Raw genomic sequence first — 27,711 nt, 5'->3', positions numbered from 1 at the left:
TGCAAAAGGCTCTGCTACCCACACCACCAGAGGGAGCATTCAACTGAAAAAAAATAAAGAGCAGCAGAGCAACAACTGGATCTCCACTATGAGTAACTTTATAATGCTTCCCCTGAACATTAAGTGGTCATCATTTTTTTTTTATACACAGTTTCTGATTCAATCCTTCTTTTTTTTTTTAAATGTTGAAAATGATGAGACAATCTCCTTCTGCAGATTCTTTTAATATCATTTTAAAATGTCATGTAGGCTAATATATAGTCTAAGGGGGGGATTTGATCTTACAGATTTGGAACGAATATTTGATCTGATTGATTGGCGGAAGGTGGCTGCTGCATTTTTTTAGTCCATAAGGGGAAAAATAACACCAGGGTGTTGCATCACCATCATGTCACAATATTAACAATGACATTATTATTATTATTTTTTTTTTAAATCTGAGGCAGCACCTCACAGGTCCAGTCTGACATATCAGCACAGTGACATGCGGATTTGCCCGTGTGGCCACTCTAATTATTGTCAGCGGCTGGGAGTGATATGGACTCGCAGAGAAATGCAACGTCCTGCCCTTCTGCATCTTGAATAGTGGGGGAGTCATGAACCGCTGCAAGGTGACGCGTCCTCTGATTTCAACCGAAACTTCACCCTTAGACACGCCGTGTTATTAACCACCGTCCCGAAACCTCCCGTCAAAAACTGCACCCAGCTCGCCTCTTAATCAAACATCGAGGTCGGGAACCGTGTTTTGCGCGGTGGACCGGGCGGAAGGAGAGCAAGCGGTGGCGGCGGCGGCGGCAGCAGCAGCAGCGGCGGCGGCCACTCCGGGGAATGTCGGCTGGCCGTCAGTCCTGACATCGGCCCTCTTGTGATCTCAGACACGCCAGGTACAGTACACACAGCATTTTCAAACACTGACACTGCCCCGACACTGGGCTAGCTGTCCGCGTATTACTCAGCTGTCTTCGTTACGCGTATAACTTTCCCCTTGCTTTTTTTTTTCTCTCTCCCTCTCTCTCTCTCTCTCTCTACTCCGGGTCGCTTGCAAAGGCAATAACAAAGTTCAAATCCCGTTAGCTAGCATTTGGGTCGCTTGCAGATGTGTGCTACGGCAACGTCAGTGTACAAGAGAGTCGGGGCTACATGAATTAGCATGCTAAGTTAGCACCGTGGACCTGGCTGGCGCAGCAAAGTCTCCCTCCGGTCCGTGCGCGCTTTGGGGTTCACACCAGGGGCATGTGTCCTTAAATTCTCCTCACAATGCAATGCGGTGCTTGCTTAACTTTTATACGTTTTCACAGTCTCACCTCCTTCCCCCCCCCCCACGGTTACTGAGCTATTTCAATCCAGATGTGTGATTACTTTTTGTATTCTCGCATTGTACAGTGAGCAGGCTAATCTTGTCAGAGCAGCATTTTGAATGGTTTTGTGTGCTAAAGCAGCTAAAGCCAGTGTTCAGTTCAGGTGACAGACTGCGTAACGATACCTGTCACACACACACACACACACACACACACACTCAGCAGCGTGGGCAATGTGGAGAGCAACATGCAGATCACACTGTCTTTAACTCTGCACGAAATGCACTCATGTCTCCAAACGTTGTGTTTTAATGTGACATTTCCTGCTCCAGCTGTGATTCTCTGAACACACATGACCAGCGTCCTGTGGGGCTGGAATCTTAACCTGAACAAGTTCACCTTATGATAGTAGCAGCACAGTAAATATGATGATGTCGTCCCTAATAGACTGTTATATCAGGGGCATTTTGTATTATTATTATTATAATTTGATAGCTTAATGCTGTGTGATATAGCCTAAAGGTGTTCTCTCTCATACATCCTTTCCCCTGCTTCTCTCTCTCTCTCTCTCTCTCTCTCTCTCTCTCTCTCTTTCTTTCTTTTTGTAATTGTGTGTTTTTCTCAGTCCAGTTAAATCACCTCTTTTCCTCTTTTCCTCTTTACCTCTACCAGCTCAGCCTGTTGAATGTGCTTTGATAATGCTGCACTCAAACCTGTTCACAGAGGGAGATACTACAGCTCATATGTTTGCCTGTTTGTGTGTGTGTGTGTGTGTGTCTGTGTGTGTGTGTGTGTGTGTGTGTGTGTGTGTGTGTGTGCGTGCACAGGCGCTTCATACTGTTTGTGTATCTACAATATCCTGGTGAGCTATATATAGCGCCTAACAGAGTTTGCAACTTGATCCGAATTGTCTTTCAGAGCTACAGCACACTGTGCCATGCTTTCCACTTGAGATGAAATATCTCTTGGTTCACGGCGTCTTTTTCTTCTTGGACTTCTTTTTTTCTTTTGAAACAACAGTCCTCTGCAACCTGTAGGCCTCTGTGCATGCCTCCTCTTCTGTTTTTGCAGAAGAGTTCAGACCGTAGTGGTTCTCTAAAAATGACATTTGGGTCCACGTGTGTACACTGATGCCGTCAAATATTGTTGGTCGACGATCAACAGTTTTAAAATGTTACAACGCTTTTAAAAAAAAAGATCTTTATTCAAATTTTAAGCTCAAGCTGCCACGAGCAAACGAGAGTGCAGCGACGGTCCATTTAGATTCACAGGTCAGCAAATGCGGACGTTTTTTAAGGCCTTTTGCGTTAAAGTTTCAGTTAATGTTTTGTGCAATTTCGACAGTGTGCAGGAGTTTGCTTGCAATTTTTTGCGAATGAACGACAATACATTTCCCAATATTGAGTGCCTAATGCCTAAAGGACCATTTTTGTTTCTTGCTGTTGTATCAGAACGGGTTTGATATCATTTGAGTTTTAGAAACGTTTTAAAGTTGAATATTCTGGTAGCACGACGCCCTTACTGTGCACTTCCTTTGGAGAGTAAAAAGAGTGAAGGAAAAGGTGAAGCGTTCTACCTGTTACAATAACAGAGGCTACATCGAGTGTGTGCCTCCTTTGTTTTGAGTTAATATGAATGAATAAGCACATGCATGGCAGCCGCTGCATGGCCCCACACACACACACAAACACACACACACACACACACACACACACACTGCTCCTGTGCATGCAGAGACAGATTTGGTGAGCCGCTGACAAAGTGCTTCTTATCTGGTTAGGTGATCTGAGAAGTTTGGGGTGAGTTACAGAGAGCACCGCTAAGGTGAGCTATGAAAGAATAATGTGATATTGAGAACGTTTCCACACGACAGGATACACTAAGGCATTTAAGTACCCCTCTATAGGCGGCGTGTAAAAGAGAAAAGGCCTTTTCTAATCCATAGGAAGCATTCAGGTTAAGCATTTTAAGACACTTGTGACACATGCAGTGTGCTTCACATTAATATCGCGCTGTGTGTTGTGCTCTTGTGGCCTTTCTGGGTGCTCATCCTTTGCATGTTTTTGCATACACTCTTTGCAGACAAAAGTTGCCTGTCCACACGGCTGCTGCACCTCTGCCTTTTCAAACGACATGAATACATAAAGGCACATTCAGAGCAGTGAGTTCAGGTTCTTTTAACAGTATAGTTTGTTCGGGCAGGTGAGAACAAAGCAATTGGAACTCAGGTAAGCTCCTGATCACTAAACTGACAGGCCTGTAGGTCTCGGGTCTTTTCACAAGCAAACTGTGGTGCTGCTTGCAAGAAGTGAGAATGTAATGTGAACCAACCACAGGATTTAACCCTCAGATACTGTACACAGTTTCGTTTGGTGCAAGAAGGACGGATGTTCACCTCTGTTTGTCAGCACTTAGTTATGCTGAGGAGGATTTGAGTAACAAACTGAGCTTACAGAAAGTCATTTTTACATGTATTTCAGAAAGCTGAGCCGAGTGTATCCTGCATGGTTTTGTTTCTGTGAATGTCCAACAATAATTAGATACTCGTGAGTCTGTCTGTGATGTTTGTTTACAAGCTTGAAACTCATCTGTGTTGAACTGGATGAGTCAAACAGGAAGACGCATCAAAAACCTTTTCAGACACAAAACCAGCTGTAGGCGTGATAACAGAATCCAAAACCAACGAGGGTGTGTTTCTTTTCTATCACGAGGCCTAAGCTCTGATCAGATCTAACCAATCATCAACGATTTTAAAAGTAATACTAAACATAGTTCATCTAAACACTGAGTCTGCTCTTGAAACGTGGGATCTGAATGCAGCGTTTTAAACAGAAGTCAAGTTAAGGATGAAGAGCATTTCAAAGCATGCTGGGACTGCACATCATATTGCTCAATGATAATATTAGACTAAGGTTCCTCACATTATCTTAGAATGTCTCTGATTTTGTACAAGACCTGGAGATGTCAGTGCATTAAAGAGTCATCAAAAAGCTATTTCAGAGCATGTCAAGCAGTATTGGCTCATTGTGCAGGATGTATTCTATGATCGTGTTATGCTTTTGATGTTAACAGTAGTCGAGGTTCTCCTCTTGAGTGTGACGTCATGAAAACATGTGGTGAATGAGAGGCATCAGAGTGTGCTGATGTCTCTAACACCCAAACCAACCTCAACCCTGATTTGAGCAGAGTAGCTGACATTGTCATTCATGTCATCGAATGAAGATGAAAAAGCGTTAAGACTGAGACATGTGAAGGATTGTATTTCTGTGAAGGTTTGATATCACTCTGACTTGTAAGGAAGGAACCTGGTGGCGAAGTGCTGCTGTTGCAAACTATTTCATTAATGCAGAAAATCGTGACCTCACTTTTTGTGAATTGAATGTTAAAAACTCCAGAAGTTTGTAGCTGCTTGTCTGACTTGTACCGCCTGCTGTTTGAATTCACAAAGGTATTTTGTCTTTGTGTGGCTCTCATGGAGCGCTCTGTCTTTAAACGTGTGCACCATCATTTCCTCTGAGCACTGTGTGTGTGTGTGTGTGTGTGTGTGTGTGTGTGTGTGTGTGTGTGTGTGTGTGTGTGTGTGTGTGTGTGTGTGTGTGTGTGTGTGTGTGTGTGTGTGTGTGTGTGTGTGTGTGTGTGTGTGTGTGTGTGTGTGTGTGTGTGTGTGTGTGTGTGTGTGTGTGTGTGTGTGTGTGTGTGTTGCAAATTGTATTAAAGACACAAACACAGGCTCTTAAGATTCTGCATCCGGATGCATCATTTGTCATCACCTCTATTCTCTGAAGCTTTCACCTCTGTGACCGTGCTGCATCATGGTTATGGCATGTTAAAGTAAAGACAAACAGACCTAACAAATCAGGTAGAGAACATCACTCTCAGATCAATGTTGTTCTGCCTGTTTTGTATCCATTACCATGTATGTTCATTCCAGGTGAAATTTCCCTTCGCTTTTCTTTCATATTTTTTCCATCAGAAGTTTCTCACCGCTTGCATCATTGCTTCAGATCAGAATAACTTACCTTTTGCTTCAACCTTCACTGGATTTGATTCAGGTATGACTGGCTATAGGAGCCCTGTGAGGGTTTTGTGTAACTTCTGTTCTGCTCATGCTTTAAAAGTACCGTTCTCAGATTGGACTAATGTCAGGGCGAGGTTTTGTTTTTAAGGTCTGATTGTGTTTAGGCTAAAGTATTTTGTTTCTGTTTAGTTCAGTGTTGTTTTGGGAATTCGACGTTGTGTACAATCCCAACACTCAGTTTTAGGTCTAATTGTTTAACTTTACAAATCTGAAAAAAAAAAGAAAATAATCAAATCAATTTCTCTGCACAAAGTGGAGATAAGTGACGTATAACTTCCTCCTGTGGGAAAACAAGACGCTGTGTCTGATTGATCAGGCTGGTCGTCCTCTGTTTAGCAGACTGCTAGGTGTGTGTTAAGCTTGAATTGCTCCTGTCCATCAGCCTGCATTGTGCTGTAATGCCTTCTGTCTGTAGTGAGGCTGCAGTTTGGTCTTTTTTCCTCGTTCTAGTTGGCTTTCTTCCCAGCATGTATTGGAAAAGGATGCAACCCTTGACCCTCTGTTCAGAACGAGTTCAGCACTTCCCTCTCTGAGCTGAGGGTAAAGCATGAACGATCTGCCTGCAGTGTTTTCTACACTAAATGTTCAGCAGAGGTCTTTATCAGACCCCGATCAGAACATGTAGGACACCACATCATGTATTATCATAGCTCTATACATGTAGTTAAAGCTGGAAAAAGTGGACTACCTGTAAACTTTCTTATTATGGTTTTAGGCAGTTAAGACGTTTTTCATCCCTTTTTAGTTTCTATTTTTTTTTATCAGGGTCAAACAGGGGCTCAAAGATGCACCGGGGTACCTGAGTGTAATCCCTCCCCCCCCATAGAGCTAACGATATAAAAGCACTGAGAACCTCACGTTCCCGCCTCGATCGCAGGTTACTACAAGTTTCAACATGAGTCTCTGTAACCAAATAGAAAGGTCAGTAACCGGGTAGGCCGGGTAGGTTTTAACCATATAAGTAGGGATGTGCCTAGGCGACTCATTTCAAAGTCGATGGGATGCAAATACTGATTAGAGCTCTCAAGAACTGCCCTCAATGTTGTGCTTTGCCTCTGGTCACTTCCTGTCAGCACCTGTGTGTCCAATCAGACTCAAAGCTGATCGTTTGCTCTTACTGACATTGTTCCTTTTTTTCTAGATCCTTGCTTGTGTTGTTCTTACTCTCTGATGTACGTCGCTTTGGATAAAAGTGTCTGCTAAGTGAATTGTAGAAATATGAACTCCATTTAACCAAGTAGTCTAAAGTTAAGAAAACACACAGAAAACGGTCAAAAACTGATTACAACTTATTTTAAATTATCGTGGGTAAACTTGGTTTGCTGAGTTTGGCTAACGTTAGCAGTATTAGCACTGCTGGCCTTTGGTTAACATCCACATGCCTCTGCTTGAGGTGGTTACACATTGCTCCGGTCAAAGTTTAGCCTGACACAGCCTACACTTTTATCTCCATTTTTTTTTTTTTTAGATCAAAATACTGCAGACATTCAGATTCCTACGAGTTGCTGTCCGTTCACTGCTTGTTTACATCCAGGCAGTAGAGTCAGAAGAGAAGGCTACAGCTACAGCCCCGACTAGTGTCAGGCGGCTGCGTTACATCTTTGACCGGCATTTAGGGCCAACAAAAATATTGGTAATGCATTTAAGCGACTAGTAATTCTGGTGTCGACTACACAGGGTGGCAACATTTAATTGTTTAGTCGACTAAAGGTGCACATGCCTAGTTGTGACTAGTAGTTACGTTATGAAAGCCTCAACTAATGTAGTGTTTCTATTGTGTTCATTTAATGTTCAAGAAACCATTCAGCCCTTACATTTAAAAATGACTCACTAGTCACTAGGTTACTAAATAAAATTCCACCCGTCAATATCACCTTTTAGACACATTTGATTATGGTGTAAACCTCGTCTTTACAGACCTTCAGTTCACTTTGGTTTCCAGCGTTCTCTGACTTTGCATGTGTGGAGACGACTTTTCATACAAAGATAAAGCTGCTGCCGGGTTGTTCAGGTCGCAGTAGCCAGCTGTTGTCCTCAGTGTGGCTCATCTCTGCTAAAAGTCGCTTTGAAAACAAAGTTCACGTTTTGGGACCCTGGTTTTATGTAGGTTGGTTAACCCTGGGGGGAGTCCTCTCCCTCACTATAATCTCCCTCTTCCTCTTAAAATGACATTTTGAATAATAAACAAGTCATTATCAATGCCTCGCCTTGGCATTGATAATGACTGGATTTACATTACCAGGAGGGAAAGAGCTCTCATGTTTCTGTGGGCGTGGCTTTGATGCATTCAGAGAACTCACCCACATCATCACAGAGCAGAGATAATAATAATAATAACACAGCCTTTCGTTGTACAACAAACATTAAATACATATTTGAATGCTTTACAAAGACTATATTTGTGCCCAAACATCCCTTATCTCCTTTGCTTGTGTCACTCCTTTTCTATGGCTCATCGTGTTCTTTCCTCAGAGTAAGAAAAGGTGCATCTTAGATCTTTTTTATCATCACTGTGCAGTGAGGCCTGATGCATCAAAAGACAGCGACGCTTTGAGATCTTTACAAATGTCTCCTTCCTTTTTTTTTTTCTGTGGCCTTTCCTGAGTTGCAGGGCCTTCACTCACTCTCTCTCTCTCTCTCTCTCTCTCTCTCTCTCTCTCTCTCTCTCTCTCTCTCTCTGCACATCGCCTACTTGTTAGCCTATATTTACTCAGCCCAGTGACATATTTTGTTGCCACAGCAACCTGCCACAACCTCCCTACTGTGCTTTGTGTTGGCTGTTCGTGTCACCTGTGGGCTGTCCCACAATGCACTGCCATACTATTCAAGCTGTGAGTGAGAAGGCAGCTAAGATCTCAGACATGTTTGTGAATTAAGTTCCCTCAACTTAAGAACGCCTTCTTTTAACAGCTCGGACTGAATCGTTTCTTGTTCTCAGATGTTTATTAAATGGATGTTGACCTGCAGTAACCTCTTGTTATGCTTGTTGACTGACGCATTCCTACTACAGTAGGCTGCAGAAAAACAGAGTGCATGCTGGGAGAAGAGAACAAGCGTGTGATTGAAGATAAAAGCAGAGGAAGAAAAATAAAGTTCTTTCAAGGATGTAAAAGTAAGAAATAGATTTGTCCATAAGGCTGAATGTAGTTAATAATCCATGAACGGGGTTTCCTCGCCCGTTACACTCCTACTCGTCCAACTGAGTGCTCCGACCAAAAAATGCCAAACATGTTGTAAACTTTTTTTTTTTTTTCTTCCTGCTAGATTTTTGAACAAGCTCCAGTTCTGTCCTTTTCTAACATACAGCCTCACAGCGTCCATCCAACTTTAAAGTTAAAAGTTTGAAATCTACAGCCACTGTGTAAAAAGGACTCGCACTGGCTGCAAAAGCACAAAATCACTTTCCCAAGACGAGCACTAATTTCTTTTTCCCACTTCATTATTTGGAATCTTTTTGCTATAAAATCAGACATGGGTGGGCGGTGCTTTCCAATTAAGTGACCTTTCAGAGATCACATTGTTCAGATCCCCATGAGGGAAATATTTGTAACGTCATTCTTCAAAGAGTCTGAAGGCTGTAATGAAGTGAGTGCTGGCACCAATAATCACTCAAACTCTCATGATGGCTGTCACTTGGAAGCAGTTTCACATTATTGGTCTCCGTTGGTTTTCCATCACTAAAAGTTGGCACAGGCTTGATGGCTGATTTAACATCTCTGAACCTCCACACAGAGCCCGCCTGTCATCATCCTTATTAATTTTCCTTCACTTGTACAATAATGAAGCTACCCCAAGCTGAAAGAGCCATTTTCCACTTTGGCTTAAATTTCAACTTGAATTATTTCAGATTTGATTCCAGCCAGGAAGAATTAAGTATTGGAGAGTAGTAGCAGACTTTTCCTCTGTTCACACTATACTCTTATTTTTAAAACCGTGTGATATACTTTGATGTACGACTCAGGCAGACTTTTCTAATACGCTGTGGAGGGATTTGAACCTCAGAATACAGTGATAGTACTCTGCTCTATTCTCTTCCCACGGCTCTTGAATAAATCCAACTCTTTATACCAGTAATACACCAATACTCAGATACAGTTAAGTCATGAGCTGTAAGTGTTAAGCACCAAATATTTAGGTGGAAGTTTTATCTGACATGCTGCGACTCGACCTCTACACATCCCGCTACAGTCACCAAAATACTGCCAGAGCCGGGTACGCTGAGGTAAACTGAGCAGGTGTGTGTCCAAATTGTTTACGGTGAGAAGGCAGACTCGGAGGGCAGAACAAACACCTAGCTGTGGGAGTGTCACCCACCTGGGGGGAGGGGTTACTGCCCTTTGTGATGTCATGAAGGCGACATCTCAAACGGCCTGTTTGAGGACACATTTTCTGAAAAGTGGAGCAGGCAACAGCTGGAGAAGATGGACTTTTCTCATCGTTGGGGGGTTTGTAGACACACTGGCGACACATATTAGTGTTAGAACAACATAGTAAAGTGCGTTTTGCATAATATGTGACCTTTTTAATGTCTGCACGTTTTAAGCTTCTCAGGACATGTGTGACATTCCACTTTAAAAGCTGACTGTTGTTTGAAGGACATCGGGGATATTGAGCAGCAGAAGCTCAGAGAGACACACAGCATGTGTAAGTTGGTGACACGTGGGGAGGGTGTCATATTTGGTCTTGTTTGAAACCTTTGTGTGTGGACTTAAAAGAAGTCATTTTAGCAGCCACACAGCCTCCATGACACATGTGTCACATAGAAGCAGGTGGGGCGGGGGGAAAACCCATCAGAGGTGAGGTGTCTTTGAGCAGATTGTGGTAAACCAGAAAAGAAGGTGACTTGTTAACGAAGGAAGAAAAGGTTGAATATATGGCGGCACACACAGATATCTAACACGGCAGAAAATGTTTTACATTAAATACTTGACTTTCACACTCAGTGGAAACTGAGCTTTAGGAGGTGAGAACTCGACTGCACCGATGTAAGTCATGATTTATATGAATGAAAGATTTAAAATGAACACAACCAAAATGAGTTGTGGAACATGCAAACCGGAGAAACTGCAGTATGAAAGATGTACTAATGGTTTATACAGTTAGTACATCTGTGATAATATAACGTGAGAAAGCTTTGCAGAGGGCAGTTCTATGACGGGGAACTTTCCTTTACCTGCTAGCTTAGCTTAGATAACAGCTTACGTTGGCATTCAACCATTTCTTTTCAACATTATGGTTTGTTTTTGAGTCTTGTAAAAAGATTTGTTTATCCTCGGGGGGGAAAAAAAAGTATAAAACGAGAACCACATTTGAGCGTCCTTGTCTGAGCAGGACATCAGTGGAAAATGAATGAAGATAAAGTAACAGATAATTAAAATGTATTTGATGTGTTCTTAAAAAATCAGCCAGAGAAATTGCGATTTAATTCTGATTTGTCATCCCCATCTCGTTAAATTTGCTTGAAGTTGGACCAGAGGATGGTAACACCTTGTTGACATTGTTGCCCGGACTGCATGCTTGTGACCATCAATCACAAGACAGCCACAAGCATACCCTGCTTTTATTGTGCGTATTTATCTAAATAGGACCACCATTTACAAAATGAACATCGTGCTGTTTTGAAGAAGACTCATTAAGAACATCAACTCATTATGAAAATGTTTACTGGGGTAATAAATCAAGTGACAAGTCCTCTTTTAGTCTCCTGAACAGACGTCTTTGCAGCATGCAGTGGAGTCCGATGATTCTGTTAACAGTCATACATGTCGTGTTATCCACGGCCTTGTCCTTAATCAGAGCGCAGAGGGGCCGAGCACTCATTTTCTTCTTTTTTCTCGGGCTGGCGCCATGTGCAAATGCAGTTTGTTAAGCAGCTGATGTAAAAAGAAAAAGCCTGAACTGTGAGCTCTGTGTAACTGTGTGCTGTCCTGCGTCATACACATTATTCATTCATCAGCACTGTTAAACAGTTTGGCCTCGGTGTTTACTGCTGTCGGTCCACAGCAGCACTGTGGCATCTGTGTTTTGGACTTGGCGTCGTATTTTGTTCTCACTGCTGGCCCTGACTTCTCCAGGCTCTCCGGCTCTATTAATACCAGCTCGCTCTAAAAATACAGAATACTGTGTGACCCACTGGGACTAAATAGGAGCTCAACCTCTTACCGTATAGGCTTACCGACATATACGACACACACACCACACGCACCAGTTATAAACTCAGATTTTCTTAGAATACAGCATCACATAGAACATGGATATTTTCCACAATCAAAGGAAAATAGCTTCAGGCAAAAACATTGAAATCAATCAAAGCTTCAGGCCGTACAGAGAACAGTGCAGTTTGTTTCCACTGATGATAAAGGAATGTAAGAGTGTGTGTGTTTCTGTCTTTGTGTGCAGATGTACTTATCACTATAGCCCTAAAAAGGAATTGGCATTGCACAAACAGACCACGTGTTACGGATTTTAATACCCATTGAATGATTTCCTTAATTCGTTCGGAGCAGCGAGTTGACGCATCTGGAAAAGATCCAACTGTTAAATTGAATTTGTTTCCCAAAGTACTTGTGAAAATATCAAATGAGGAAAAAGGAAACGGGGAACATTTAATGCCCAAACACATTTGTTGTTTGGATAACAGCTCACCTTGTGTTAAACATATGCCCAGCTAATATCTGCTATAAAGGACAAACTAAACAAACATCAACATATTTGACCAAAGGCTTAATCATTCTCTCACATAATTAACAAAAATAGGATCAAACCATGTCCATTAGGGCTTAAATATTCAAATACATTGAGGTTGTATTTTTGTATTTTTGTTTGTCTGCTGGCTCCCTGTTTCATGGGAACACAAATGATTTGTTTGTTTGGAAGTGCGTTAACATAAATTGTAAAGACGCAGACTGTTGGTGGTTTATTTGAACTGTCAAGGTTATAAATGTAGGACTGAATGTTTGAAGGGGGAAGAGCTCATTCAGAAAACTTCCACATAAAAAAACAAGGCCGGGCTGGATTATCTGAACGACCAACATGTTGGTTCATTTTTGATCATCATGTGTTTTCTGACTTTAGCCTGCACGATCTGGAAAGAGTTACTTTAACTACGTTACCTCACGTCTCGTTCAGCTTTATGAAAACACAAAACGTTATCATACTGGATGTAAAAAAAACAAACATGGCAGCAGAAAGAGCCACCATGGCGTCACTTTTTAGACCCTTGAACTCCCTCCGTTTTTAGACATCACTGAAGAGCTTCATGAATGTTTCCTCTGGTTTGTCCTCTCGCTTTATCTTAACTCTGTCTCAGCACAGCCTTCTCTGCTTCTGTCTTTCTCTTCTTACCTTGGTCAGCAGCTCTATAGCCTTTTAAAGTGACGTTGGCAGGTGTCATTGGAGCTGAGCTTTCAGTGCCATCCTACAGTAAACGTGGAATACCTTTGGTGGTGGTGAAGCGCTTTGAGTGTGTGCTGGTGCAAAGGTAAGGGTAGAGTAAGCCCAGAGAGCCAGGGAGGCATTTGATTGGTACTCTCCACCTGGACCTCACATCAGTGATAGGTCAGGGTTTTTACAGGATGACAGCAGCGGGAGATGACGGCTCTTTATTGGTCCTGTTTCAGAGCAAGCTTAACGAACTGAATCTCATTTTATTGCATTTTTAACCTCCTGTGTTTCCTCATTAAGAATTAATGATCGCGTTTCCTCAGTCCGTCGGTACCTGTTTTTATCTCGTTATTTTACCTTAGTTTTTGGATCGTGGGGTCGGGAGTCATGTTGTTGCTGTTTGATTTATGTTGATGTAGAAACACTTCGTGCTATATTGCTGTATGAAAAGTGCTTTACGAATAAAGTTTGATCTATTGATGATTTTTTGATTGCTGTCGACGGTTTAAAGACCGTTTTATTGAATATGACAAAGTGTATGCTGGGTAACATTTCCAACCCTAGCTTTAATAAAGCTCAGTTCAGTATAGCGCCTCTCATTGACACATTTGTTATGTCATTGAAGTTTTGAGCATGCTTGGAATGCATGAGCCTCGGCGAGAATGAGAACACATTTAGTTTTGATCTGAGTGATTACTCAGCTCGAGTAGAGCCGCACACTTTCTTAAAATGACCTGCATGTGTTTATTTAGTGACTGCCAGGTATTTTTACTACGATACAGTACTATTTTTTTATACTTTTTAAAATAAACCTGTAAGTTACCGGCAGTCCTGCACAGAAGCTTTAACTCGAGTTCAGTGTTTATTTCTATCTTCCTAACAAGCAGTTCAGCCTGTTATCTACTGAGAAGTGGACATTAGAGTAAACCCAAAAGTCAAACTTCACCCATGTGTTTCTTTTTTCAAGCTTTAATTACATACAAACACTTCCTACATGTGTTTCTCAGCGATCAGTCAGCTGCTCGTCAGTCTGGTGATGCCTTTATGAGTCAGTCTGTGTACACGAGAGGTTTGTGTCATTACTCATAGGAGCCTGTGACCTTTCCATAACAAGATTTACTGGGGTCTGTACTTCAGCAGAAGTGTGTCAGCGTGTGCCTTTGCAATGTCAGATTTGGGTCTTTATCAGGTTTCACTCATCCATCATCTCTCCACTTCACCTTGCCAATGTTTGGAGGGCGAAAGGGCACGCTGACTGTCAGGTCTAGGTCATCGTTCCTTCTTCTTCTTTTTTTTACCTTACCTTTGGTTTAAGGTCTTAGAAACGGTCTGGTGAGTAAGTCAAAATAGCACTTTCGATGTGCAGATACATAATAATAGTAATAATAATAATAATAATAATAACTTTATTTATATAGCACCTTTTAAAAACACAGGTTTACAAAGTGCTTTGACAAACAGCAAAAACAAACTAAACCAAACACAGAAGAACATAAACAACAGCAAGAACAAACAAATACAAAATACTAAAAATAATTCAATACAATTCAACAGAAAAGAACCCAAAGTGCACGATACACAACAGACATATATAACCCGACCATCACAAGAACATCACAAGAACCATCATAAGAATCATCACAAGAACCATCACAAGAACCATCACAAGAACCATCATAAGAACCATCATAAGAACCATCATAAGAACCATCACAAGAACCATCACAAGAACCATCACAAGAACCATCACAAGAACCATCACAAGAACCATCACAAGAACCATCACAAGAACCATCACAAGAACCATCATAAGAACCATCATAAGAACCCAACAACACGAGCTGAGACCAAGAGGAGCAAAGATTTAAAAAGAAACTAAAAGAGATAAAAACAAATAAAAAGATAACAACAATAAGAAGGTAAGAGCAGAAAAAGAAATAGAAACAAGTGGTTAAAGGATCAAAAAACCCAAAACTATAATATTAATAAAAATAAAAAGTAAATATGAAACATAAATAGACTTAAGTAAGATAAGAAATGACCAAGTTAAAACATAAGAGGAGATTAAGATATGAGCATAAATACGAGATAATAGCATAAATAAAAGGACAGTAAGAAGTAAAAGAAGATAAAAATAGTAAAACCAGTAATAAAAGACATTAAGAAGACGACATCACATAAAAGCAAGTCTGTAAAAGTACGTTTTAAGAAGGGATTTAAAAGAATTGAGGGAATCCTCAAGTCTTATCTCCTCAGGGAGGTCGTTCCAAAGTCGAGGGGCCCTGACTGAAAAGGCCCGGTCACCTTTTAGTTTTAAGTCTCGACTTTGGAACGACCAGGAGGCCCCCACCTGAGGATCTAAGACTGCGGGCTGGCTCATATGGTGTCAGTAGCTCTGTTATATAGCTTGGAGCCAGCCCCGTCCGTGCTTTAAAAGTAATGAGTAAAATCTTAAAATCGATTCTAAAACGTACAGGAAGCCAGTGTAATGAAGCTAAAATTGGAGTGATGTGATGTCGTCTGTTAAAACCAGTAAGAAGTACATATACATGCATATGTATTTCCTTACCTTTTTACAAGAGGTCAAACTATTGGTAGCCAACCTACAGGAGAAGCTGTTTGATATTCAAAGTTGCAGCCTGTGAGGCCAGATTGAGAGATGCAACCGGACCGACATGAACTCAAAAGCGAGACTGAAAACGAACATTCAATCCTGCTTTGGCAGAAACCGCTTGACTGGGTAAAGAGGAGGAGAAGTGAGAACACCTCTCTCAGGGGACATTAACTCTGATTTTACAGCCTGGATTTTATTGCAGATTAATTGCATAGCAGCCGGTTGATTTGATTTAATTCCATCATTCAAATGTCACCATAATTAAGTACTAATCATTCCCAAAGTTCACCTGTTAAATGTCTTGTTATGTGTGGGAGTTGAGGTCGGGATGTAATGAATGCAGATGACACCAATTAAGTTCAGTGTTGGCACTTCAGGTGTGTCTGATTAGTCAACACCTTTTCACAAAGAAATATGAGAGCTGATGAGGAACATGTAAGTGACAATGTGCTTGTGTTTCTACTAATGATAATTATACATTTCATTACTTTTTTAACAGTTTTAAACCCCTGTGAGTTTTTTTCTTGTTCTCTTTGACTGCATCAGTTCAAAGTGGATCTAACACTGAACAAAATCAAAGAGCGAACAAATCCTCCCAAAATGATCCAAATGGAAAAACACATATTCAAAACGAAATGCAAGTTCACATCAGTAGTTGATACTTTGTACAGGGATCATTTATTCTGAACATTGAACGTGCCATGCCACAGGTCTTATTGGGATATAGGTTCTCCTGTTTGCAAATCACTGATGCCATTAACTCCAGATGTTTCAACACAAACTTTGTCCTCAGACTCTTCCGAATGAAATAGTTTTTGTAGTCTGTAAATTGAACTTTTATTGGTTTAAACATGGAAATGTGCTTAGTTTGAGAGATTTGACAACACCAACAGACACAATTCAGTTAACATCATGGAACTGACAAAACGTGTGAGTCAAGACAGAATCTAGTCTAGCTACTGCACCAGAAGGTCAAATAAGATCACTTATATATGAAGGCAGAATGACTTTTCTAATCATTTCATTCATTGGTTTGTTTCCACTTTACAGAAGTTTAAAAAAAACCTTTAAGTGAAAACTCACCCTGAAAAGGCGTTTGCTGTTCTTCAAGTCACTCAGTACGTTTACAGACGAGTTAAGGTTAAAGCCTGGTAAAGTCATGTGATTGGACTACTGTGCTCGTCCCAGTATACAAGTCTCCGGGGAGAATCGATTTATTGACAGAAGTATGTCCCGCTCCGCCACGGTAGCTTTCCATTTAGCCCCCTCTCAGCTAGTTACTATTGGACCTTCTTGTGGTTGACCAAAGCTGCCAATACATGAGCTGTGTCTCCTCGTCTGTCCAAAAATGGGTAGTTCTCTCTCTTGCGCTCGCCACACTGATCCTTGTCTTCTCTTTTGCTTTCTTCTAACCTCTTCACCTCGGCCCGTGCACTTGGTACGATTTCAGTGGGACCAACAGAATAAATTGACTTTTTCTAAACTTTGAGTAATTGTACTGACTGTTGTGTTCCTTGTGGTTGAGTACATAAAAAATAGACCCACATGTGGAAAGGAGCGAGGATAATGAGTTGTCAGGCCGTACTTCATGTCTACCAAATGTTCAAGCGAGACCAAAAAGTTTGAGAACATTGGATGGATTAAACCTGCTTCAAAGATTCCTTCAGTCCAACCTCGACTCTCCCCATATAACTCCTTCACCTTTTTACCCAAGCCACCTTGTTGATCAGATCAACTCCAGCAGAAATGACAGTGAGCGTCCCAGATGTCCAGCAGCCTGGTAATCACTTTAGATAGGTCTGTCTTTTCTTAACTGTCTGCTGGAAGGTCAGCAACTCACCATATGATTAGTCTGCCTCCACTTTGTGTTGCACAAAGCAAGTGAGTCACACATTGTCAACAGAGCGACGTCTGACTGTCCCTGCTCGAGTTAATGAGTGATGAAGTCCTCAGCTGAAGAACAAGGCTCCTCTCTGTGCTGACTTGAGTGTGTGTGAGTTAATGACTAATTACAGCATTGTTTTTACCATTACCTATCAAGGTGAGTGAGTGGTACAGATGGTTCGGTTAGAGCGCGACAGCTGACCTGACGGACTCTGCTGCATGGGATTGTGTCATCGGCCAAAAATGGAACCCAGTGGAACTGTTTACATGCGACCTGCGTTAGTCCTTGTTGAATATCTCAGCTTGGTGTTTCTGAGCAGTCTGTGATGACTGTTGTGACCAACTATTGTTCACCAGCAACAGGTGTGGAGGGGTCTTGTTGAAACCTGCAAAAATACTGGAGAACTGTTTAATGCTGTGTGCACGAGAAAACGTCAGTGGACCATGCAGCAAGAGAATACGTCCACAATCGGTGTGTAGGCTGTACTCGGAATTCTTCAACACAGAGCAACACACTCCAGTTGCAAAGGTTAAAATCAGAAGCTCGGGGTTACAGACACAGGCAGGTGGTGGTGTCAAAAGGGCGTCAGCTTGCAGCTTTGGACTTGACCTCTGATTGAAGCCTCATGTAATATAGGAAGTATTCTGAAAACGTCATGTTGACCTCGAATTGTGCGTAGTTTGAGGCTTTTTTTTCCCTCTTACTTTAACGGTAAATCTAGGAGCTGATATGAGACACATGCCTTGTCATCACTCAAACACCCGAAAGTAGACTGAAAGCAAAAGCTGATAAACACTGTTTTTTCTGTCTGAATAGGCCTAAATGCTTATCTTGAATAAGAAGGGAATTAATTCTTGTCAGTTTTTGCTTAAAATGAGTGAGAAACCGAGAGAATGAGTCTCCGAGTGAGGGAGGGAGAGAGAGACAGGTATTGCTTCAGAGCGTGTTGTGGAATGTGTGGTGGGGTTTTTGTGGTTTGCAAAGTGTTCGGTAAGGGGAGGGACCGAAAAACACTGCCGAGCTGCTTCTGAGCTGCAGGTCCCTCCCCGAGCATGGAGTCAGTCTTTGCTCCCTTTCTCTTAAAGGAACAGCGTCTCTCTGGCCTCGGTCTTCTATCAGTCTTGTGCCTTCTTCTGTCTGTTCTCTCGTCTTTGCTCATGAGGTTCATGTTGACCCACAGGCACAAAGTGACAGATAACACGGACTGTAGAGATCGCTATCTGTTTCCACTGATGTTATTACTCTGTTGGTTTCCCCCAGGTCCAATGTGTGGTCAGTGAAGTGTCCTAAAAGAGCAGCATGGCAGTGTATCAGTTGAGCGTCTGGGTGAGATGAGGTGAGTCAACAGGCTGAAACGTTTGTTTTTTAAAGGCCTTACCTAGAACCAAAGTGTGTTGCTAATGGTCCACCCAGTACAGGCCAAGGATAAATAATTTTTTCAGTAACTCATGACATAGCTGTAGCCAAATATGTCCAAACTATGTCCTATTATTTAACATTTCCATCTAGCTACTTGTCTATTTTCCAGGTTAATTTAAATATCAAACTTTGTAGAGCAGTCATCTTTCCACTGAGGTTGTCAAAGTGTTGATACTTTGCAACTTTTTAATACCATGTGTTGTAAATTATACTATCTCTGTTATTTAAACGATTGATAGTATTGAAAAGTACAGAAACAAACAAAAAACATGTTACATAAGACAGCTACGTAAGAGAGGAATAATTCTATTAAAGATGGCAGGCGATCTCCAGCACATGAATTCCACACATAAGCAGGAGTTTGCCTGCAGTTTTTTTGTTGTAAAAAAACAAGAAATGACCCAATATTGGGTGCCTAGGACATCTATTTTTGTCGCCATGGTAGCAAAACAGGTATCTATAATTTGATTTTGACCAGAAGTTATCAAAGTTTAAAAATCTGGTTCAGTGACAACTTCTTTTAACCCCATTTTCCATGTTTCATTCTGAAATCCTAAAAAAATGTCTAAAATGTTTTATTCTTTTCTCCATCAGTGTCACCTGTAAGAAATGTGAGCTCCACTGACAAACAGACACAGCTGTCCTCCAAAACCAGACCTCCACTTCAATCACCAGCCAATCAAATGCACACAGACAATAAACTGGCCAATCATGGCAAGCAGGTCACCAGTGACAGCCGATCCCAGATACCTGGTGTAAACCAGCAGGCTCAGCAGCAGCAGCAGGGAGCCGCCGGCCACCTGGGTCCAAAGGGCGTCGGTGCCGGGAGCCATGGCGTCAAAACCAACCAGATCTCCCCCGGCAACCCTGGGCTGAAGGCCGTCAGCCAATCAGTGAGCAGTGTCGGAGGGATGCTGAAAACCAAATCAAAGCGGGAGCGGAGTGTCTCCAATGACTCTGGCGAATCAAGAAATGCCATTCCTCCAGCTGTGGAGACAGATGCCAAAGGAGGTAAGGCATTCAGAGTAAACTGCGTCAGCACCTGAGACGTTCACACGCTGTGTTTCTGTTCTTAGTGTGCAGAAGTTCACTTCCTTTCCCTCCCTATCAGCCCAATCTCAACCCGATATACCAGATAGCATGTATTCACCTCCTCCACAGCAGGAAGTGAATGTAAGGACTGAGAGGACAGAAGAACTTGTTTTCGCTCTTTCTGAAAATGCCCTGACCTTTCAGTGAAGCGGCAGAATTTCCCCTCTGCTTTTTGATAGTGTGTGCTGTGCCGGCGCTGCGATGACGTGTCTCAGAAAAAAAGCATCTTCGCTTTCAGTCGAGCTCAGAGAGACAAGCAGGTCAGAAGGTTGTGAAAAAGTGAGAGGATGTTATTAAAGCAGGAGACAGTGAGTGGGAGGGAAGATTTAAGGTACATTTGTGTGTTTGTTTTTTGTTGATGTGGTTAAGGAACAAAGTGTTTAATTTGCATCTGTTTGCTGTCGTTTATTTAAGATGACTGTAGGTGAAATTATTCTGATTTCATGAAACTTCTCTGGCCATGACTTGAACCTTCTCTTGAAACACACACAACAACACACGCATGCACTCTCACACACACCCTGACGCACAGAGGGAGAGGTGTGGTCTCAACACAAAGAACGACAGAGGCTGAAAGAGGAAGAGAATGAAAAGGTAGGGTGGAATCGTTTCAAGGGAAATCGTCTCCCTCTGTTTGACCTCCCACCTTCCCACACGCAAAGGCACACGCACACAAACAGCACACACACTCACTCCCCTTCTCTTTGAAACCTGCCTTTCCTTTCCATCAAATGATTCTGCCACCAAACCTTGAAACCTGTAGAGAGTCGGTGACAAACATTGTGAACTTGTAGCGGCAGTTTCGCAGTAATTGCTTTTCTTGTCAGCATAAACCAGTAACTGTTGAAAACAAAGCCACCCATTGAAAACAAAAGATATCTCCTTACATATCTCCACTTTGTGTAGAGATAGAAGCTTTTTGTCTGCTGTCCTTTTCTATGAATTGTCAACTTCCTTCCTCACTGTACATTCACAGTATTTCAAGTCTGTGGTGACTGATCATCATCTGACAAAGTCGGTGACTTCTTTGATATCACTTTTTGGTTCTGCTGCTCCTTCTGCAGGTCACTTTTTGAAAATAGCCCAGCTGCTACAGGTTTCTTGCAGCTTTTTGCACCCACTGGTGGACGGCAGTTTGTGCATCCACAATATCATTATTGTGCAATGTCCTCAACACGGGCTCAACAACATGCACCTTTCATACTGCTGTGAAATCACTGATTTAACAATTAAGTCTTTTTTTCACATATTCTAAAATAAGACAAAACCTGTATTAGTCATTTGAAGTTTTTTTCCTCAGTGTTCACTCATGTTCGAATTTTGTTGCACAGGCAAAAAGAGCACATTTGTAATCATGTCATTTCTGATCTTTTTAACAGCTTTTCCAATAAGAGCAAAAGCATCATTTCTGGCCACAACAGTTGGGAGCATGTCGGCAGAGCAAACTTTTCCAACATGGGTGTCTAAACCTGAGTTCACATCCTAGGTTTCTAATGATTTCAAATGTTGGCACAGATCAATACCATGGCTTTGTTTAACACAGTCCATCATTTTTTTATGGCACGACTGTGGTGCTAACATTGCATAATAATGCAGGAAAATATTGATTTGCCATTAGACATCATATTGAGTTTTAAAGTGATGTACAACTATACATGAAGCCAAATACTGGGACGCTCTAACTCCCAATAACTCCAGACTGCATTGAAACAGAGCGTTGTACATTTTCTTCTGTCTTTTAAAAAAAAAAGAAACCTTGGTGTGTTTACACCACAAGACTGTTCAATCAAAAAGTGAATGAACACATATAATACCCTTCTAAGGACAATATTGTGACAGTTGTTACTTATGTGTGTCGTATCCTCCAGAGGGCGTTATGCGCAGTAAGCGGCGCTGTGTTCTGGAGAAGAAACAGCCATACAGCGGAGATGAATGGTGCTCTGGACCCGACACAGAGGAAGATGACGACAAGCCAAGAACTGCAGCCCCACGTGAGTCTCATTGTTGCCTGAATGTAGCAGTCCTCACTAGCATCAGCTATATTGTGTCCCAAACTGTGAAAGGCTTCATGAATTACTTGTAGAAATCCCCTGTCATGTCTCGGGAGGTTTTCTCTGAAGACAACAGGTTAGAGTTGTGAATTAAACATGGATGTTTTCAGATCTGAACACACACTGAAAGGAAGAGGATGTCAGCTTTCAGCACTATACTATCCCTTTTCTCTTCTGACTTTACATCTTTTAGCTCCATCTAGTGTTAAGATGTTGAAACCCCAATGGGTATGCTTGTATTGCAGTTATATTTCAAGATAGCATTATGAGTATTTAAACCAGTGTGTTTCTGATTTTTCTCAGGAGAGTGTGGGCTGGCAGGTCAGATCCAGGGGCTCTCTGATCGTCTGTCTGCAGGGCCATTATCTGAACCTGCAGCTGCTGTAATGGGACGTAGCGTGGGTCCAGGGCTAAAGGCAGAGCCACCTCAGCCTTCACAACAAGTGGTGTATGTTTTCACAACCAGCCTAGCCAACAGGTAGGAGTACTACAGTATAAATAGGCATGACTGCAGACATCAAAAATGACATTTTCTGTCCATAATCTATCAGTTTTATAGCTCTCTTATCAAAATCTACTAATTAAAACTCATTTATCTAACTGCTCACTAACTCAATTTGTATTTGTTATTTTACAGTGCTGCAGAGGCAGTAATAAAAGGACAGAGTGATTCCATCCTTCTGTTTCACCAGCAAAATGTTCCACACACCAAGCTGGAGCAGGTCAGACATTCACAGCTAAGCGGCAATTTCAACAAAATGTCAAATACATGCTTAAGCTTGAGAGAACAAAAGTGTTTTTCAGTGTAACAACTGAAAGTGCAAAGCATGTTCAAATGTATATTTGGTTAGTTATTTTTGGCGCAGATGTGTCCTTGTTCCCTTTTTTATTAGCAGTTGTTCTGACTGGTGTGAACATTTGAACCGAGAAAGTAAATACAATATCCTCAATTTCTTTCTTAAATTCAGTTGTATACACTTCATTATTTCTGATGAAATTACAAATTGTGTCTCTATTTTTTGTGAGAGACACACACACATTGGCCTAAAAGAAAAAGAACTCACAGACATGCATTAATGAAAGGATGTCAGAGTGAGGGGGCTGCACATGTACTGGCCACCCATATTCATATATTTTTCATGTTTTGTTTTTTTTTGTCACAGGGCCACGCATCAGGGAAGCTTCCTAACCTATCTGAAAAGGTGAACTCCAGCAGCTCTCCACCCATAGGCACCCCTAAATCTCAAAGTGGAACTCCACGGCCAGCCTCTGCAGGTGTTGTCGGCCCATTGCATCCTGCAGGGACACCGACGTCGGCTGGACACTCGGATAATGAATCCTCTCTGACCAGACCTAACAGCATTATTGCCCATAGATCAGAAGGGGGGAATGCAACCACATCAACAGGCCCAGGACCAGGAGGTGGGGAAGGTGCAGGAGGTGTAACACTTCCGGTTGCCACTGTTTCCCCATCTGGGAGTCCTTCTATCCTATCTGCACACCTTCAGAGTGATACAGGCCTGAGGACTTGTCCAGGGAACTCAGATTGTCTTTCCAAAGAACAGCTGGAGCACAGGGAGCGCTCTTTGCAGACACTCAGAGACATAGAAAGGCTGCTTCTGCGCAGTGGGGCGGGTGGAGGCCCTGGTGACACTGTAGGCTCCAATAACAATGGCAGTAATAACTCCTCCAACTTAAATAATAACAATAATGCTGATAGGAGTGGTATTCTTGAAGACAATGACAATGATACTAATAGTTCTGGAAACATCAGTAGTGGAAATATGCTCTCATCAGCCTTGGCACCAATGGGAGGAATGAAGAAATATGAAGAACCTCTCCAGTCCATCATTTCTCAAACACAGTCCCTGGGTGGACCTGGTCTTGACAGCCCTCAAATGGACTCTCAACATAATCTGCCACAACACCCCCATCACCAACTGTCTTCGCCTGGGATCGACATGGGTCCCCTACTTGGACCAGACGGGCTGACACCAGAGCAGATGGCCTGGAGGAAACTCCAGGAAGAATACTACCTAGAGAAGAGGAGACAACAGGAAATGCAGCCCCCCAACCATCCCCAGCACTTTAGAATGATGAGTGAAATTGGCATGCATGGAGGTCCAATGATGATGAGAGGCCCCCCTCCTCCATATCACAGCAAGCCTGGAGACCACCAGCAGTGGGGTCCTGCCAATATGATGGGAGGAGGGATGGGTGGAAATGCACGGTTGATGGACATGCACCAAGAGGGACCCCGTGGCCCAAGGTTCCTAGGACAGATGCAGAGAGGGCCACCTGGTGGAGGTGGATTTCCTGGTAATGCAGGGGGAGTTTTATCAATGGAGGGTCTAGGACCCCAAAGACCCACCAGACCAGGGATGATTTGGATAGATGATATTCCCAACAACATAGGGGGTGGAGGTCCCTTTCATGGCTGTTACCCAGGTGGACCTCCGCAGCACTTGCAAGGGGACCCTGAGCATTTATTAACACGTGAAGAAATGTGTCGGATCATGGAGAAACGGCAGTTGCAGGGGCTTCCCAGGTTTGAACTTGAAAGGTTAGTTAAACAGCAACAACAGGGCAACATTGGATCAAGAAGTATAGATAATTCTGGTGGCCCAGACTTTGCAAATTTAGGAATGGGCCGGGGTCCACCTCCCAACCGAGGTGATCCTATGGACTTCCCTGGCTCACGGGATATAATGGGCTCTCCTGGAGGTGGTCCCCAAATGAGAGACTTAGTGGATTCTCCTTTGGGGAGCAACCTAACAATGAACATGAACCAACAGATGAATATTCAGCAACAACAGCAAATGATGCTATCTCAGAAGCTCAGAGGGGGTCCTGCAGGAGGGGCGCCTTTAGGTGAAATGTTTAGTCCTGGAGAGATTTCTCGAATCAGGGCTACACAGAATGGACGAGGAGGAAATAAGGGAATGATCCCTGGACCTGATGGGCCTTTTCAGTTTCGTAATCAAGGCCCCTTCTCTGGGGGTCAAGTGGAAGGACCATACCTTCAACAGCCTGGCCCTGAGATGTTTGGGGCTGATCAGCAAGGTCCTAATCAGATGGGGGGAACATCGCGACTTAGTCATATGCCGATGAGCGGGGGCCTCAGGGGAGCAGACCTCGGCCCTCGGCACCTGTCTGATCTAGCAATCAATGTCAATCCCCTTACCTCTCCTTCAGTGCCTCCTCCTCATCAGCTTAAATCTCCATCCCTCAACCAGGAGCCATCTCCTCTTTTACCTTCACCCTCAGCTCCAGGACTGAAGTCACCCTCACAGATCTCCTCTGCTGGGCATCATCCCCCTCTTCCCCCTGCATCTGGAGCTGGGACTCCTTCCTCTTCTTCCATGAAATCCCCCCAGGTAATGGGGTCTTCCAGCCTTGTGATGCACTCTCCGTCTGCCTCTCCCGGACGACTCAAGTCCCCAGCAATGGCCTTGGGCTCTCCAGGGTGGGCATCTCCTAAAACTGCTCTTCCAAGTCCAGGTGGTCCAATCGGTGGGAAGGCAGTGGGCAATGGAGGAAGTAGTTCTACTGAGACAGGTACGCCTAGAATAAAAAGATGATTTTATCACCCTAGTAATGCTGTTCTCTGTACTTTTGCGACATTAAACTGTTTTTTTATTGTTCTTTGCAGGCCAATCACTTCCCCCCAGGAGTTCCAACTCTACCCCTATAAGCCAGCCTGGATCTATGAATCCAAGTATGCCATTTAACTCTTCTCCAGATGCCCCACCAACTCAGAATCCTTTATCTCTAATCATGTCTCAAATGTCTAAGTATGCCATGCCCAGTTCTACTCCTCTCTACCATGATGCAATCAAAACAATTGCCACCTCTGATGATGAGATGATGCCGGATCGACCTCTTCTATCTGGTGTCAGCATTGGAGGTAAGAAAACGAGGATTCATTCTGTTACAGCCCAAAACTTCACAGTTTAGGGCTATACGCAGAGAGATAAGAATGGAATGGTCCTGGTTCAATGTGTCATTTGCAAATTGGTGCCATCAAAAGAAAGACTGGATAAATAAATATAATGTGTTATCCCTTAGACTGGTGTTAAATTGGCTACAGAACCCTCTCTCAGCATAAACCCACAGATAATGAAAATATTCAAGTCAGTAGTCAATAGTGTGAATTTTTTTAATACTCTGGCTTTGTTTTATCACCAGGAAACATGGGCAACCCCCAGACATCCCAGATCCTTGTCTCCCAGGGCTCCATTGGCCCCCATAGTGACCCACAAAGTCCCATGGGTATGGTAAGCCATGGTCAGCAACACATGTCCCATGATGCCTCAGGACCTGTGCTCTCATCCCCAAACCATATGGGCATGCCTGCCATGAACTCTGCCATGATGGGAGGCGGTGGACCTGATGGAATAGGGCTGTGCAATATGTCACCTATGTCACATAACCAAATGGCAGGATTTCCTCGCATTCAGCAACCATCTCATGGGCCCATGCACTCCCCTATCGGAGGGATGTCACAGAATTTTTCTCAGTCAAATGAGGATATTCTACAATCTCAGCAGTTACACATGCTCAGCAAAGGTCATCCCCACCAACGCCCCTCCCACCCTTCAGACTCATTTTCTTCTTTGCCCATGGGTGATGGCCCGGATCTGAGTGAAGTCATACGGCCTTCTCACACGGGAATCCCCGAGTTTGATCTCTCCCGCATCATTCCTTCTGATAAACCCAGTAGCACTCTGCAGTATTTCCCAAAGAGTGAGCCACATCAAAATCCCCATCAGGGACCCCCATCCCAGCAGCCTACTCCACAACAGCTTCTCAAACAGTTGTCCTCTTCCGGTCCCCCTCACAGCAGCGGCCCTTCGTCCAACCCCCACCTAGCAAACCTACAGAATATGATGGCTGAACAGCAGCTCGCCTCTCACCCCTCTCATGGTGGATTACGCCAAAGCATGGGTATTCCTCAAGGGGGTTCAAGGGGTATGCTTTCTGGCGGGGGCATGGGCCCCATGTGCCCCCCTGGACATATGATGGGAAGGACAGGCATGATGCCACAACAGCTCCAACAACATCAAGCCATGATGGCAAATAGCCTTCTCCACCATCCCTCCAGTCCTTACCCTGGCATGATGTCCTCCCAGCAGCACCCACACAATCTGATGGCACAGCAGAACATTATGATGATGCAGGCCAAGCAGCGGAGTGTGTCGATTTCAGGGGATCCCTTTGGCCCCCAGGGTCCTTTAATGTCCCCACAGGGTCCCATGATGGGCCCGTCCCACCCACAGTCTGGTATGATGGGCCCCCAGTCTCTCAGACAGCGTGGAATGTCTCTGGACAGTCCCATTGGCTATGGCCCTGGAGGGATGGCTAACATGCCATTCTGATCCAACAAAATAAATTGTAAAAATGCCCACTAGCTAACCTTCCCATTGTGTCCAAGTTTTTTCATCAATGTTATTTCTGCAATTTGAAAAGATGAACTGTAAAAACAATAATTCACTGATACTCCTCAAATTTTGGATTTAAAAAAGTTGAATATTTAAAAACACTGTAAAACAGTTCAATAATAAATCTGAAGCCATTTTCTAAAATACTGTACAATATGTATATTTAAAGATGTGTGTATTTGTTGTGGGAAGAGAGTGGCAGTCAGGAGAGGAGTGCCTCAAATTTCTATTTGTTTTAATATCATTGATTTATTTTCTCCAACTACCAAACTGTTGTGCAAAGGAATTATATATATAAATAATATATACTTGCTGTATATAAGATGCAATTTGTGATTGTTTGCAGTTGTTCTGTATAACTGTGTTTTAATAGAAGTCTAAAAATAGAATAATACTGATCTCTAAGGTGGTTTTATTTTGCTTATTGTGTTGTCAGTTATTTTTGTGGTA

At 42.9% G+C, this 27,711-nt stretch overlaps 1 protein-coding gene across 2 annotated transcripts; it reads left to right on the top strand.

Annotated features, from left to right (window-relative positions):
• The first annotated feature begins 517 nt into the window (after positions 1-517).
• Positions 518-27,676, top strand: bcl9l (bcl9 like). 2 transcript variants are annotated; one of them, XM_020658727.3, is made up of 9 exons: positions 518-884; positions 18,519-18,594; positions 19,272-19,688; positions 21,638-21,760; positions 22,124-22,298; positions 22,458-22,542; positions 22,984-25,378; positions 25,473-25,727; positions 26,009-27,676. In XM_020658727.3, exons 3-9 carry the CDS (start codon positions 19,361-19,363, stop codon positions 27,196-27,198), a joined length of 4,551 nt encoding a protein of 1,516 aa, XP_020514383.1. In that variant the 5' UTR covers positions 518-884; positions 18,519-18,594; positions 19,272-19,360; the 3' UTR covers positions 27,199-27,676. The 2 variants fall into 2 exon arrangements, with proteins under 2 accessions (XP_020514383.1, XP_020514384.1); XM_020658728.3 differs by lacking the exon at positions 518-884 and adding an exon at positions 17,467-17,620.
• The last annotated feature ends 35 nt before the right edge of the window (positions 27,677-27,711 follow it).

Source organism: Labrus bergylta, chromosome 11 (genome assembly GCF_963930695.1).
Source record: "Labrus bergylta chromosome 11, fLabBer1.1, whole genome shotgun sequence".
Lineage (NCBI taxonomy): Eukaryota > Metazoa > Chordata > Actinopteri > Labriformes > Labridae > Labrus > Labrus bergylta.
This window is presented reverse-complemented; position numbering and strand designations above follow the sequence as displayed.